The 14,775-nt window shown below is 50.2% G+C and overlaps 1 protein-coding gene across 3 annotated transcripts; it reads left to right on the forward strand.

Annotated features, from left to right (window-relative positions):
- Positions 1–321: 321 nt before the first annotated feature.
- Positions 322–6,038, forward strand: LOC119316949 (probable bifunctional riboflavin biosynthesis protein RIBA 2, chloroplastic). 3 transcript variants are annotated; one of them, XM_037591343.1, is made up of 8 exons: positions 322–502; positions 702–789; positions 2,593–2,974; positions 3,087–3,308; positions 3,834–4,156; positions 4,410–4,539; positions 4,654–4,950; positions 5,560–6,038. In XM_037591343.1, exons 2-8 carry the CDS (start codon positions 737–739, stop codon positions 5,743–5,745), a joined length of 1,593 nt encoding a protein of 530 aa, XP_037447240.1. In that variant the 5' UTR covers positions 322–502; positions 702–736; the 3' UTR covers positions 5,746–6,038. The 3 variants fall into 3 exon arrangements, with proteins under 3 accessions (XP_037447240.1, XP_037447239.1, XP_037447238.1); XM_037591342.1 differs by having other exon boundaries at positions 705–789; XM_037591341.1 differs by lacking the exons at positions 322–502; positions 702–789 and adding an exon at positions 1,469–2,454.
- Positions 6,039–14,775: the final 8,737 nt, after the last annotated feature.

Consider the following 14,775-nt stretch of genomic DNA (forward strand, 5'->3'; position numbering starts at 1 on the left):
GGGGGGGTTGACCCAGCGCAGCGCCTGACAGTTCGCTCAACCAGTTTTTTTTCAACGTCCTAGCAGGGGTAAGATCGACATTTCCAGTCACAGTTAACGTTTCTAACGGCAAAAACTGACAGATGTGTCAAAGAAGAAAGAAAATGAAGTTGTGGTGTTAAAAAAGAAAAAAAAATAGAATCAAAAAGAGAACTAGATTTTAAGAATGGGTCGAATAAGGAATTCTCTCGCCAATAAACTGCAAGGTTCGAGGCGGCTAGTGCGAACCTGCCGCGTTGGTGGCTGCACCTGCACGTTATAAATTACGCACCCTGTCTCTCCTCTCTTCCCCAGTCTCTCTCTCTCCCTTTCTCTACCCACACCAACCCCATCCCTAATCAACTCACCCAACCACGACCAGAACTCAAATCCAATACCGAGAAGGAAATCGAATCGAAGCTCTCTTTTCCCTCCTCCTACTCGTTCGCCGCGCAGGAGACCTCGGCCGAGAAGCCTCCGACGGGTAAGAGCCATTACCGCCCCTCGGCAATTCGTTCCAGCGCCTTGGAGGCTGCAGGGCTCGAGGGCTCGAGATCGAAGCACGAAGAATCGCTGATTTGTCGTTTTCAGATCTCGCGCGTCTTTTAGACCGGAATTTGAATATTTTGGTTCGAGATGTTGATGTACCGTCGCTGATTTCGCGGCTCTCCGTGGTTGATTAGCAGGTTGAGTCCCTGTTTTGGAGGGGAGCATCGGAATGGCTTCGATTGCGCCGTCGTCTTCGTCCGTCGCCGTGCTTCGCCGCCAACCGTAAGCTCTCTCCGCCTGCGCAGCCCCCTCCGGCCCTCCCTCTGTTCGTCTTGCGCTGGCCACACTTCTTGATTGCTTTGCTTTGTTGGCACTGTGCGCATAGGAATCCACGCTTTTTGTACGTTTGATTGATAGCTCCCACCAATGGTCTACTGGTTTTTGTCAGCGTCTCTAGTGTGGAGTGATCAACAGTTAGTTGATGAACGAACATGATAGTACGGTTGTAGTAACTCTGTTGTGTTGTAAGATGACAAAAATAATGCCCCGTTTTAAGATTTTTTTTTTTTTTAGAAAAGGAGGATGACCCCCGGCCTCTGCATCTGGGAGATGCATACGGCCACTTTATTAATTATTCTCGAGGACCTTACAAAGTATTACAGATAATATTTCTGAATCCACCATCTCGGCAACATATGCCGCTACTCTTACCCATATGATGAAGGGATGCTAGTTGGGCCACTACCCAAACCACTCACCTAAACCTAACATCAAAAGCCGGAAGCCCCAGCCGAGCCACATACCGGGTCTGGGGCACGATCCGGTCAGACACACTCTTGTGTCGTCGCAGCCATCTTCCACAGGTCCATCTTCAGAATATATTGAGTCTTCTACCTTGTGTAGGCCACTCCGCCATCGACGTCACCATCACGCCAGACAGCTACCTCCACCTGCGCGAGTCCATCTCCGCGCATCGGGCGGCGAGCCTCCACAGCGCCATGCCGCCGATCTTCGCCGCCATCAATGAGTGAGATGAAGTACCGCTCCACCACGGCATGTACAAGGTGAGGAAGGGCGAGGTCCCCATCGGAGACACGGCCGGAAAAGAAGCACTGCAGCCACGAGACACTGCCCGGAGCTGCGACGCGGTAGATCAGACGGGCCGCCACCAGGAACCAGACAAGCTCGCCATGCACACCCAGCATCCCCATGCCCAAATCGGCGCCTTCAAGAAGGTGACGACGCTGTGGCACCGCCGCCGCTTAGCCACCGGGGCTAGGGTTTTCACCCGGGCGCAGGGGAAGGGGGGAGTCAGGGGAGGTTTAGCCTCGGCGCCGCCACCAAGGAGGGAATGCCGTCCGGGACGCCATCGACGCCGTGACCACCACCGGCGGCCAAGGGTTTCCCCCGGCCAAGCACCCTGCCGCCACCTCCGAACCAGCAACAACATCAGCAGGCGCGTGCACGCCGGAGATCCAGGCCGGCCGGAGGTCATGCATCACGAGCGGACCAGATCGCCTCCGATCTGACGAGGGGAGCCCGGGGCCTCCCGCGCCATGACCAGCGCCCACCGGAACCTCGCTGCCCGCGCAGCCGAGGGGATCCGGCCTACCTCACCGACGAGCACTCCCCGCCGCAGAAGGAGCGCCGTCCGCACCAACGAGGCCGCCGCCTCAGATCCAGGCCCTCACCAGCGAAGACCATGGCAGCCAGAGCCGGATGCATCAGATCGGGCGGATCCGGACACCAGCGCCATGACAACGCGCAGATAACCGGGAGACGACCCGCCGTGCCGAGTGCCCCCCAGCGCCACGAGCAAGGTCCCCCGCCGCCGCCGTCGGCCGCGAGGCTTCGCCTTGCGGCGTCCTCCGGCGGCGGCGGAGAGGGGTGGCTGGGATACTGGCGGCGGCGGCTAGGGCTGCAGAGTCCGCCCCGTTTTAAGATACCGTAATATAACCCTCACAGCTCTGGAACTGAAATAGAGAAGCATGACTATAGTTTTTTGAAGTTGTCTTTTGAGCCTAATTGATTGAATGAGTGAGACTGATTTGCAGGTTTTATTTTCACCTGTTTGTACGAATGCAGGGTGCGGTTCTTGGGAGGCAGTGATGTTTCCAAGCAGGCAAAGGGATCAGTTTCTTATTCTTTTCCCACAAATTCGAGAAATGCCAACATGAAGTCTGTGGGCTTGAAGATAGCAGCATCCTTAAAAAAGAATAGTGGACTTCCAGCTGATGGTTGCTTGGAAAATGATGACACGCTGTCGCTAAAGAGCACTTCTGTGCGAGCCCAGGACCATCCAACCACAAACTCTGTTATTGTTGCAGCAGAAATCATATCTACTGATCTGTCATGTGTCGTGGACACATTGTCAAACGAAGAAGACGATGCTGAACTTGATCTGGATAGCCCGACCGAGGGCTTCTCATCTATTTCGGAGGCTATTGAGGACATTCGACAAGGAAAAGTTAGTACGCCTTGCAATTCTTTGTTTGATGGCTTATTTGTTATTGTTGATCTTTCTAACAAGTTCTGTTACTGCTACATGGTATTTTCCTGACATTGGATGGTTCTTGTAGCTTGTGATTGTCGTTGATGACGAATCAAGAGAAAATGAAGGTGATCTTATATTGGCTGCTTCTTTGGTTACCCCAGAGGCTATGGCTTTCATAGTAAGGCATAGCACAGGAATTGTGTGTGTTAGCATGAAAGAAAATGATCTGGAAAGATTGAACCTTCCTTTGATGGTTTCAACAAAGGAAAATGAGGAGAAGCTATGTACTGCTTTCACCATTACTGTGGTATATGCTACTATTGTCATTCATATTTCGGCATTATATTACGTAGTTATGGTGTTATATGGGCAACGATTTCTCTGTTGCTTGTCAAAAGTATGGATATGGCATGTTTCTCTCTACCATTTCTTTTCCTTTGCAAAAGCAAAAATGCACAGATACGGTGGTCTGTGGTACAAGCGCAGATCAATTTGACGAGCTTCATGTTGGTCTGAGCAACTTGTTGTCACCTTTGTTTTTTGGTGTGTCTGTGTTGTTGTTGCAAAATTGTCCTTCCCTGTTATCATCCTTCTTTTCTTGGAGTCCTATAGAACAAATACTGTCTGATCTACATTATATGCAACTTTTAACCAAAAGTCCAAAACAATTCTTTATCTTATCAATTTGCTTAACTGATGAAGCACATATAGCTTACTAATTTCATTATATCATACTGGAAAATAAATCAACCTAGGTGTTAGTTGTTCCCAACAAACATCTCTGCGATAGAATTTTTTTACTAAGGTGCAATTTATCTGTTATGGTCTGTAGGATGCTAAAGAAGGCACCACGACTGGGGTATCTGCAAAGGATAGGGCAAAGACAGTCATGACTCTTGCATCTCCTTACTCAAAGCCTGAAGATTTCAATCGGCCTGGCCATATTTTCCCTCTGAAGTACAGAGACGGGGGTGTTCTCAAACGAGCTGGACACACTGAAGCATCTGTTGATCTTGCTGTGCTGGCTGGGTTACCTCCTGTTGGAGTACTCTGTGAGATTGTGGATGAGGATGGGTCCATGGCTCGCTTACCCAAGCTGCGCGTGTTTGCTGAAAAGAATAATTTGAAGATCGTATCGATTGCTGACTTGATTAGGTAAGTTCTTTGACATAACCTCAGCCCTGACCAAGTCCTGATGCTTCCTGTATTAGCCTTGAGGGTTTTTGTTACTTGCCATATAGGCTAATAGAGTAATAGGTTACTAATAGTTCCTATAGCACTTAACAAAAGACTTGGCATTTTTGCTAGGATGTAAATACTAAATATTATTATTTTTCATTATCCTCTTTTTTCTTGTTATGATTATTATGAACTACTTGTTGGCATGCTCACAGAAATTCTTTTACAGATATAGGAGAAAAAGAGACAGACTAATTGAACGTGCATCTGTTGCACGCTTACCTTTGAGATGGGGCAATGTCCGTGCTTACTGCTACAGATCTGTTATTGATGGGATCGAGCATATCGCAATGGTGAAAGTAAGATACTGAAGACCTATAAGGCTTCTGTAGGACGTAATTGTTAGATCTGGTAGTTTATTTCCCTCCTAAAACCTGATTTTATCCTTGTATTATTCTGTCCACAACCAACAGGGTGAGATTGGAGATGGTCAAGATATTCTTGTGAGGGTCCATTCCGAGTGTCTCACAGGAGACATTTTTGGATCAGCAAGATGTGATTGTGGTGACCAGCTTGCAATGTCAATGGAGAGGATTGAGAAGGCTGGAAGGGGTGTACTAGTTTATCTTCGTGGGCATGAAGGGAGGGGCATTGGTCTGGGTCACAAGCTTCGTGCTTATAACTTACAAGACGATGGACGCGACACTGTGGAGGCTAACGAGGAACTAGGACTGCCTGTGGACTCGAGGGAATATGGGATCGGTGCACAGGTAAAAATCTACATTATCCCTTTGGTATATCATATACATTTTTATCTAATCTATATCTATACCAATATAAAAAGACCCAAATGGGCAGATCCAAACCATCTTGACCGTCAAATCATGTTATCTAACGGTTGAAATCGCTTCAATGTTGAGCACCAAACATGTTTAACGCTCTAATTACCCACCACTGCCATTGGTTATAAACACGTTTGGACTCAATGCTATCCCTTGAAATCTGCCATGTAATTAATATCCTACTATTCCCACGAAAAAGTAATTGATATCTTACCAAATATCAACGTACAACAAATATATCTTACCTAATATAACATGCAACTAATATCCTACCTAATATAAACGTGCATTGCACGTACATTATTACTAGTATAGGAAGACTTCCGGGGGCACATTGAACTGATTTTCGTATTTCATACAGTATGCACAACTGTTAAAAAAAATCCACTTAGATGGACTTGCCCGACATGCTTATCCATCCTCTTCATGAATTCGCTGTTACTAATCTTATCTGGTGCATCCTTGCTATTATAGAAGTTACATGGCATTCTCTTGATGTATTCCAGGAGTCATGACATTTTCGCTTATTCTCTGTAGATATTACGCGATCTAGGAGTCCGTTCAATGAAGTTGATGACTAACAATCCTGCCAAATATGTTGGTCTGAAGGGTTACGGGTTGAGCATTGTTGGTAGGGTGCCCTTGGTAACTCCAATAACCACTGAGAATCAGAGATACTTGGAGACCAAAAGAACGAAAATGGGGCATGTATACTCCAATTGACCTTCCGACCCAAAGCAACGGAACAGATTAGAAGCGCTAGGCCAACTGGACTTGCTTCCATTCACATTTTTATCTGATGATATTCTTCTACAGTTGAGTTTCTGGGATTATTTCAATCCATATGTTCCAGGTGAATTGTTTTCGAGGCCATGATAGGTGGAAATATAAATATTTGGCCAGTAATAATAATTATTATTATCCAATTGTCCCATAGTTTCTTTGTAATTCCCAGATTTTACAAACACATTATTGTAAATATGCAAAATTGAAGAGGTTTAGCTTCTTTTTTTTTTTGCGGGGAGAGGTTAAGTTCTTTGAATGGCCCTCTATTTTCATTTGCAACTGTTTTTTTTGTATCGGGCTAATCCCCTTTCCATTATATAGAAATAATGAAAATACAGCCGAATCCAAAGTCTTAACAAATAGGGAAAGGGAAAAAACGAGTTCAAGCACTTACCGGAAAAGGCTTTCGCCCCGCTTTATAAATAAAGCCAAACATCCAACAAGGTTCGCCAACACACACACAGACAGAGGTCTAACACAGCAAGTAGTCAGATAGGGTTAATGCTGAGGGCACAACTCAACAAGCCCTGAAAAGGAAAAAAGGCACGCACACGAAGGGTGCGACACAGCATCTAGTCTGGCTTCGGGGGTGGCGGGGGGAGCGGGGGCGCCAAGCTGAAGGCCATCGAGCGAAGGTCGGCGATGAGGTTGTTGATGACGTCCCGATCCTGGGGGTGGCTAAGCGGCCGCCAGAGCTGCAAGTATCAACACATTTTAAAGATGGCGTCAATAGCACGTCGAAGAGGGACCTTCTGAATGACAAGCTTATTGCGAACAGTCCAGAGCGTCCAGGCAAGGACCCCAACGCAGAGCCATCTGATATGGCGGTAGCGAGGGGGGGGGGGAGGCATGGATTTTCGCAAGCAGGTCAGGGAAGTTGGTGTTACACCACTGGCCCCCAACCGTCTCGCGGAAGCAGGACCAAAGGAATTGAGCCGTAGAGCACGAGAAGAAGATGTGGTTAGCATCCTCCACCGTGTCGCAAAAGGGGCACATCCCGTTCCCAGGTCCATTACGCTTACGGACCTCCACACCAGTTGGGAGGCGGCCGCGAATCCATTGCCACACGAAGATCCTGATCTTCAGGGGCGGATATCCCAAATCAAACTAAAGGGCTCGGGGGCCGTCGAGGGGGCGATGGCCGCGTAGAGGGATTTGGTGGAGAAGCAGCCGGAGGGCTCAAGCCGCCAAGATGTGACATCCGGGGAGCCAACGTCGTCCATAGGGAGGAGGGCGATGTCTTGCATTAGGGCGTCCCAAGCAGCTACTTCAAGGGTGCCGAAGGGTCGGCGGAAGGCGAGGCGCCCTAAGTCAATAAGGGCGTCTCGACTAAGATACGAGGGTCAATTGCAATTGTGAAGAGCGCAGGGAATCGCGCGGCCAAGGGGGAGTCGCCAATCCACCGATCGAACCAGAACAGGGTCGATGACTCGGTACCAACCGCTATGGATGTGCCAATACGAAGCACCGGAAGCAGCAGGACGACGACCTGCCAGAACTGGGAGTCGCCCGAGCGCTGACAGAAAGCAAGGGGCTGTCCTCGAAGATACTTGTTCTGGATGATGGTGAGCCAGAGACCTCCATCGCCATTGGCAATGCGCCAGAGCCAACGAGTCAGGAGGGCTATGTTCATGCGGCGGGAGGACAGGATCCCAAGACCTCCCTGGTCCTTGGGTTTGCAGATATCGGGCCAGCTAACCATATGGTACTTCTGCTTATCCCCCTCCCCAGCCCAGAAGAATCTGGATTGGTACTTGGCGATCTCCTGATGGAGGGTCTCATGGAGGCTATAGAAGCTCATGAGGAACCACAGAAGGCTAGCAAGTGAAGAGTTGATAAGGATCACACGAGCAGCCTTCGACAGCCAACGCCCTTTCCAGGGTTCAACTCGATGTTGCATACGGGTCACCGTGGGGCGGAGGTCCGTCACAGTGAGGCGCGAGTCACTAATGGGGATCCCCAAGTATGTTGTGGGGAAAGAGCCCAACAGACAATTAAGTCGGTCCACTATGGACTGTGCTTCCTCAGGGGGGAACCCGAGAACCATCACTTCGCTCTTATCGAAGTTGATGGTTAGGCCCGACATCTGTTGGAAGCACAGGAGGAGGAACTTTAGGTTAGCAATATCTTGGACGGTGCCCTTCACCATAATTATGGTATCGTCCGCGTATTGGAGGAGGGAGACCCCTCCCCCTCCGACTAGGTGAGGGACGCCGCCGCGAATATGGCCAGCATCCTTGGCCTTATCAAGGATGGATGCCAGGGCATCAACCACCATGTTAAACAAAAACGGCGAGAAAGGGTCGCTTTGATGAACCACACAGATGGTGGGGAAGTAGGGCCCGATGTCCCCGTTGATGTTCACAACAGTCCATCCATAGGAGACAAGTTGCATGACCCTAGTCACCCACCGATCGTCGAAGCCCTTGCAAAGCAACACTTCCCACAAGAAGGGCTAGTGGACCATGTCATAGGCCTTGTGAAAGTCGAGCTTCAGAAACACCGTCGAATGGTGTTTTAGCCGGACCTCATGGAGGACTTCGTGGAAGACCAGAACCCCGTCCAGAATAAATCGGCCTTATATGAAGGCGGATTGATTCGGGTCGGTAATCACGTCCGCGAGCAGGGTCACCCTATTGGCGTACCCTTTGGCCAGAATCCGGGATATCACATTGATCACGGTGATTGGCCGAAATTGGCGGATGTCGGAGGCGCCCGGGACCTCGGGGATGAGGGTCACGATGCCATAGTTGAGGCGCCCAAGATCCATAGAGCCCGAGAAGAATTCCTTGAACAGGGCCATGACCTCCGGCTTGATGGTCGGCTAGAACGTCTTAAAGAATGTTACTGGCAGGCCATCCAGACCCGGGGCCGAGGAGGGGTTCATCCCTTTAATAGCCGCGAGAACCTCGTTCTCGGTGAAGGGGGCCACTAAAGCAGCATTGGCCGCATCAGAGACCAAATGAGCACCCGACCAAACGTCGGGGGCGAGACTAGCCCCACCCCGAGGGGTGGGGGTAAATAGGTCCTTGTCAAAGCCATCTACATGGGTACGAATGGCCGAGGGGCGAACGAGAGGTGTATCTCCATCCCAAAGGCAGTGGATGGAGTTTCGGTGCCGGCGGTCGTTCGCCACCACCTAGAAATAGGCGGTGTTGACATCTCCCCGAAGTACCCACCGCTGGGTACCACGCAGACGCCATTAGGTCTCTTCATCAGCGTAGATGGTTGAGAGCTGGTCTTCAAGGTCATATCGCAACATCCACTCATCCGGGGAGATTCCAGACGTGTCAGCACGGGCATCCAGAGCTTGAATAGCCAGCAGGAGGGCCTTTTTTCGCTCTCGGAGATCCCGGCCAAGGTTTGCACCCCACCCTTTCATGAATTGGCGGGCAAGCTTGGCACATAAGTGCTACGAGTCAACTGCAGACATGGCGCGATGAGGGGAAGAGCGGGCATAGATCCAGCGAGCGGCCACCGCCTCCCTGAAGCCGGCCTGGTTGAGCAAGAAGAGCTCGAACTGGAAACGCGACGGGGTGGGGGGGGGGCACTTGTCGGCAGTGGAGAGGAGGAGGGGGACATGGTCAGACCCAATCCGGGTAACCGCACGAAGCGAGGCTAGGGGACAGGATAATTCCCATTCCGGAGAAACTAAATGGATCACGTCGGGTTAGCCTGACGGTTAGTCGACGTGAATCGGGCACCCGTCCGGTCCAGCTCACGGAGACCCAGCTCCGCGATCCAGTCATTGAATAACTGCATCCGGGGGAGGTTAATCCGGTCATTATTCTTCTCATCCAGGGATCGAATGAGGTTAAAGTCTCCACCCACAACGACTGGGAGGAGAGAGTTGGAGATCTTCAGATGAAGCTCCTTCAAGAAGGTCAGGGAGCGGCGATGGTCCGCCGGACCATAGACAATCACGACCTGCCATTTGAAGTTGAGGGCCCGCTCGAAGATCTTCATACTCACGAAGAACTCCCCCCGATCCATGCCCCCAACCTCAAAGGTGGCATCCTTCATGTAACGCCCTCGATGCGGCTATATCTCCCACGTGTCGAAGCACAACTTAGAGGCATAACCGCATTGAAAGCAATGTCGCAAGTGAGGTAATCTTCACACAACCCATGTAATACATAAGGGAAAGAGATACATAGTTGGCTTACAATCGCCACTTCACACAAATACATGAATAAAGCATTACATCATCCAGATACAATCAAGGTCCGACTACGGAACCAAAATACAAGAAGAACCCCAAATGCGACAAGGCCCCCGATCGACCCCAACTGGGCTCCACTACTGATCAACTAGAACGAAACAACACAAAGGACAAGATCTTCATCGAGCTCCTCCTTGAGCTTGGTTGCGTCACCTGGAATGGCATCATTGGCACCTGCAAGCTGGTTTTTGGAAGTATCTGTGAGCCACGGAGACTCAGCAATCTCGCACCCTCGCGATCAAGACTATTTAAGCTTATGGGTAAGGTAAAAGTAGGAGGTGGAGCTGCAGCAAGCGACTAGCATATATGGTGGCTAAACATACGCAAATGAGAGCGAGAAGAGAAGGCAAAGCACAATCAAGGAACTATGATCAAGAAGTGATCCTAGAACAACCTACACCAAACATAACTCCAACACCGTGTTCACTTCCCGGACTCCGCCGGAAAGAGACCATCACGGTTACACACGCGGTTGATGTATTTTAATTAAGGTCAACTTTAGATTTTCTACAACCGGACGTTAACAAATTCCCATCTGCCCATAACCGCGGGCATGGCTTTCAAAAGTTCAAATCCCTGCAGGGGTGTCCCAACTTAGCCCATGACAAGCTTTCACGGTCAACGAAGGATATACCTTCTCCCGAGACATTCCGATCAGACTCGGTATCCCGGTTCTACAAGACACTTCGACAAGTTAAAACAAATCCAGCAACACCGCCCGAATGTGCCGACAAATCCCAATAGGAGCTGCACATATCTCGTTCTCAGGGCACACTCAGATGAGCAGTCCGTACAGCTAAAACCAACCCTCGAGTTTCCCCGAGGTGGTGCTACAAGGGGCTCTAGTTTGGACCAACACTCAGAGGAGCACTGGCCCAGGGGGGTAAAATAATGATGACCCTTGGGCTGGCCGACCCAAGGGAAAGAAAAGGCTAGGTGGCGAATGGTAAAACCAATGTTGGGCATTGCTGGAGGAGTTTTATTCAAGGTGAACTGTCAAGGGGTTCCCATTATTACCCAACCGCGTAAGGAACGCAAAATCCGGGAACATAACACCGATATGACGGAAACTAGGGCGGCAAGAGTGGAACAAAACACCAGGCATAAGGCCGAGCCTTCCATCCTTTACCAAGTATATAGATGCATTAATTAAATAAGATATATTGTGATAACCCAACAAGTAAACATGTTCCAACAAGGAACAACATCTCCAGGTTCCAACAAGGAACAAACTTCAATCTTCACCTGCAACTAACAACGCTATAAGAGGGGCTGAGCAAAGCGGTAACATAGCCAATCAACGGTTTGCTAGGACAAGGTGGGTTAGAGGCTTGGTTCAACAATATAGGAGGCATGATAAGCAAGTGGTAGGTATCGCAGCATAGGCATAGCAAAAGAGCGAGCAACTAAGCAAGCAAAGATAGAAGTGATTTCGAGGGTATGGTCATCTTGCCTGAAATCCCGCAAGAAAGAAGAACGAGTCTGTGAAGAAGACAAACGGACGTAGTCGAACGGGTCCTCACAAACGCGACGTTACCGGAACCAACCCGAAGAAGCAAACACCGGAAAGAAGCACACAACATAGTAAACAAACCACACATGAACATGGTATGATATGCGAGATGCGGTATGCGATGCATATGCCTGATTTGACAAGGAATGATTGAACCTGGCCTCAACTTGGAAATCCAAGTGTGCCACTGGAAAGGTGAGGTGATTTCGATTGAAATCGATATAAAGATCACCGGAATCGGAGGCACGGTTTGGAAATGGCAAGCAAAACAAATATGGCACCGGTCTGTGATAAACAGCAAGTAGCCATCTAAATGCATCGAGATAATTAAGCTACAACACTCAAACATGGAAACAAAATACATGGCAGGGATCCACTCATGATGCTTGATAAAAGATGAACACTGAGCTACAGCCAATTCATCCATTAACAGGTTCAAACAAGCATGGCAAAAGTGCAATTGGTAAACAGATCTCAGACTTGGTGAAATTAACACTTGTCTGGAATTTCAGACCAGGTAGCACACTTTGAAGCAATAAAACTATATGCTACAGGAACCTAACATGGCAAAGCAAGGCATGACATGAAGCTACTCAAAGCACTTAACAAAAGTCCCTTAGTGACCTTGAGCCCAAAGGGACCAGAAAATACAATTGCAAGCATGTGAACATGGCAAAAACATAATCAGATTACAGACTTAGCGAAAAACTGGAGCATGCAAATCTGTTAACGAGTAGGCATGTTTACGAGCTCGATGCACTCACTACAGAGCAAGGCATGACAAACTAAGCAAACACCCATCAAGAATACATATTATACAAGCTAGACAAGGCAAGAACAATAACATAGCATGCATGGATCAACTACAACATCCTCGGCAAAATCGCTAACAAGTAGACAATCTGCCCAGATTCACGAAATAGCAAAAGTAGAGCTCGATTGACTCAAGCTAGGGTGCTCCATAAATGCAAACAAAGACATGGATGGATAGAGCACTATAGGATCAACAAAACATCCTTACTGGTCCTCCTCAAAAGAGGCACGGATCACTAGAAAACAATATGAACATATGGCATATTGATTAAAACAGATCAAGGACTTAGTGAAACTCTAAGTTCCTGAAAACAACATTAATGAATGCACTACTTTGCAAGCTTGTGCTAGTCACCACACACATCACAAAAATACATGGATAGCACCTCTGGAAAGATGGCATGGCATATAACAAAACACATGTAGAGCTCAGGGGCATATCACGCACACAATAATCATGGCAAAAATGACAAATAGCTATTTGGTGCAGCAGATCTGACAATTAACTCAAATAGCACTCTTCCAACAGCATTTCGGGCATCAAGACGAGCTCAAATGAAAATGATGCAATGAGATGAAATGATGTACTCTCCGAGACGAACATTTTGATATGCTACACGCGCAAAACGGAGTTACGGATGCAAAGTTAAGACAAGATGAACATGGGCATTTGAATCTGGAAATTTTGGGAACTTAGTAGAAATTATACCCTCGAGGTAAAAGTCAACGGGACCGGACAAAGCGGGATGGCGAGATCCGGGACGCGGGGCGGCGCCGTTTGGTTCGGGGGAGTGGTGGATCTCGTCCCACTCCCCGGATCCGGCCGGACTTCGAACTCCGGCGAGGCGAGGGCGAGAAAGGACGGCGGCGGGGCGGCGCTTGCTCCGGCGATGCGGTGGCGGGAGACGGCGGTGGTCGACGCCAGCGAACAGAGGCGGTGGTCGGGCAGCGTGCCGCGGTGGACGATGTCGGCCGGCGAGCTCGGGCGGCGCGGCGTTGCGCGGTGGCGGAGAAGCAGCGGCGCGGCGGCGGAGATCTGGTGGCGTGGAGCAACTCCGGCGACCGGGCGCGAAGAAGACGACAGGCGGACGGCGCGGCTCAGTCGGGAGGGCGGCACGGCGGATCCGGGCCGGGCGGGCCGAATCTGGGCGTCTTGGGCCCGGGGGCGCGGGGACGGCGGCGGCGACAAATGGCGGCCCTTGAGTGGCTGAGGCAGCGGGGAAGCTGACGTGGCGACGCCTGATTCGCCGGAGTGAGGTGGCGGAGGCGGCGGACATGTCCGGGCGGTGGGCAGTTTTTGTCCGGCGACGCGAGGGGAAGAAGCTAGGGTTTCATCTGTGCGGATTTCGGGAGGGGAGCACAAATATATAGGTAGAGGGAGCTAGGAGAGTCCAAATGAGGTGCGGTTTTCGGCCATGCGATCGTGATCGAACGACCGAGATGATGGAGAGGGTTTAGGTGGGTTTTGGGCCAAATTGGAAGGGTGTTGGGCTGCAACACACACAAGGCCTTCTCGGTCCCTCGGTTAACCGTTGGAGCATCAAACGAAGTCCAAATGGTACGAAACTTGACAGGCGGTCTACCGGTAGTAAACCAAGGCCGCTTGGCAAGTCTCGATCCAATCCGGAAATGTTTAACACCCGCACATGAAAAAGAGGTAGAAAGGACCACCGGAGGAGATAGGAGCGCCGGAATACAAAACGGACAACGAGGAAAATGCTCGGATGCATAAGACGAACACGTATGCAAATGAAATGCACATGATGACATGATATGCAATGCATGACACGCAAGCAATTACAACGCAACAACAGCGAATAACTGGACGACACCTGACACATCGGTCTCGGGGCGTTACACTTCACTCCTAACAGGATGCCGCCAGAGTGGCCAGTGGTTCCACTAGAAGGGAGCCAATGCCAAGCGAAGAGGTGAGGACTAAGACACTCGAGCTCCTGGAGGGAGAACTCAGTGCGCATGGTTTCCTGGATGGCAACGATGTCGATGTGTTCATCTCGCATGTACTCGATGAGTTGGCGGCGGCGACCATCATGGCCGAAGCCGCGGATGTTCCAGAAAAGGGCCCGCATCTAAACCCCCATAGGGGGACTGCTTGACGCCAAGATATGGGAGGCGCTTTGTGCACGGAGAGCGGTAGTGCGAGAGCGGGTGCGTCCAAGGATCACACCGTCGGCCACCGGAGGGCCGAGACCCGCGGGGGTCGCGGTCGAATCCACGGTGGGCCGGAGCAATTGCGCCTGAGTCTCAGCCAGCTTGCCATCTAAGATCTCGCGAGCCCTAATGGCTGCGATCTGATCTAGGGGGGACCAACCTCCCCCCTGAAAACTATGGCCGAGTCAGTAGCCACCTTGGCGAGGTGGCCAAGAGGAACAGCCTCAAGCGCAGAAAAGGAACAACT

The sequence above is a fragment of the Triticum dicoccoides genome, chromosome 6A (genome assembly GCF_002162155.2).
Source record: "Triticum dicoccoides isolate Atlit2015 ecotype Zavitan chromosome 6A, WEW_v2.0, whole genome shotgun sequence".
NCBI classification, from domain to species: Eukaryota; Viridiplantae; Streptophyta; class Magnoliopsida; order Poales; family Poaceae; genus Triticum; species Triticum dicoccoides.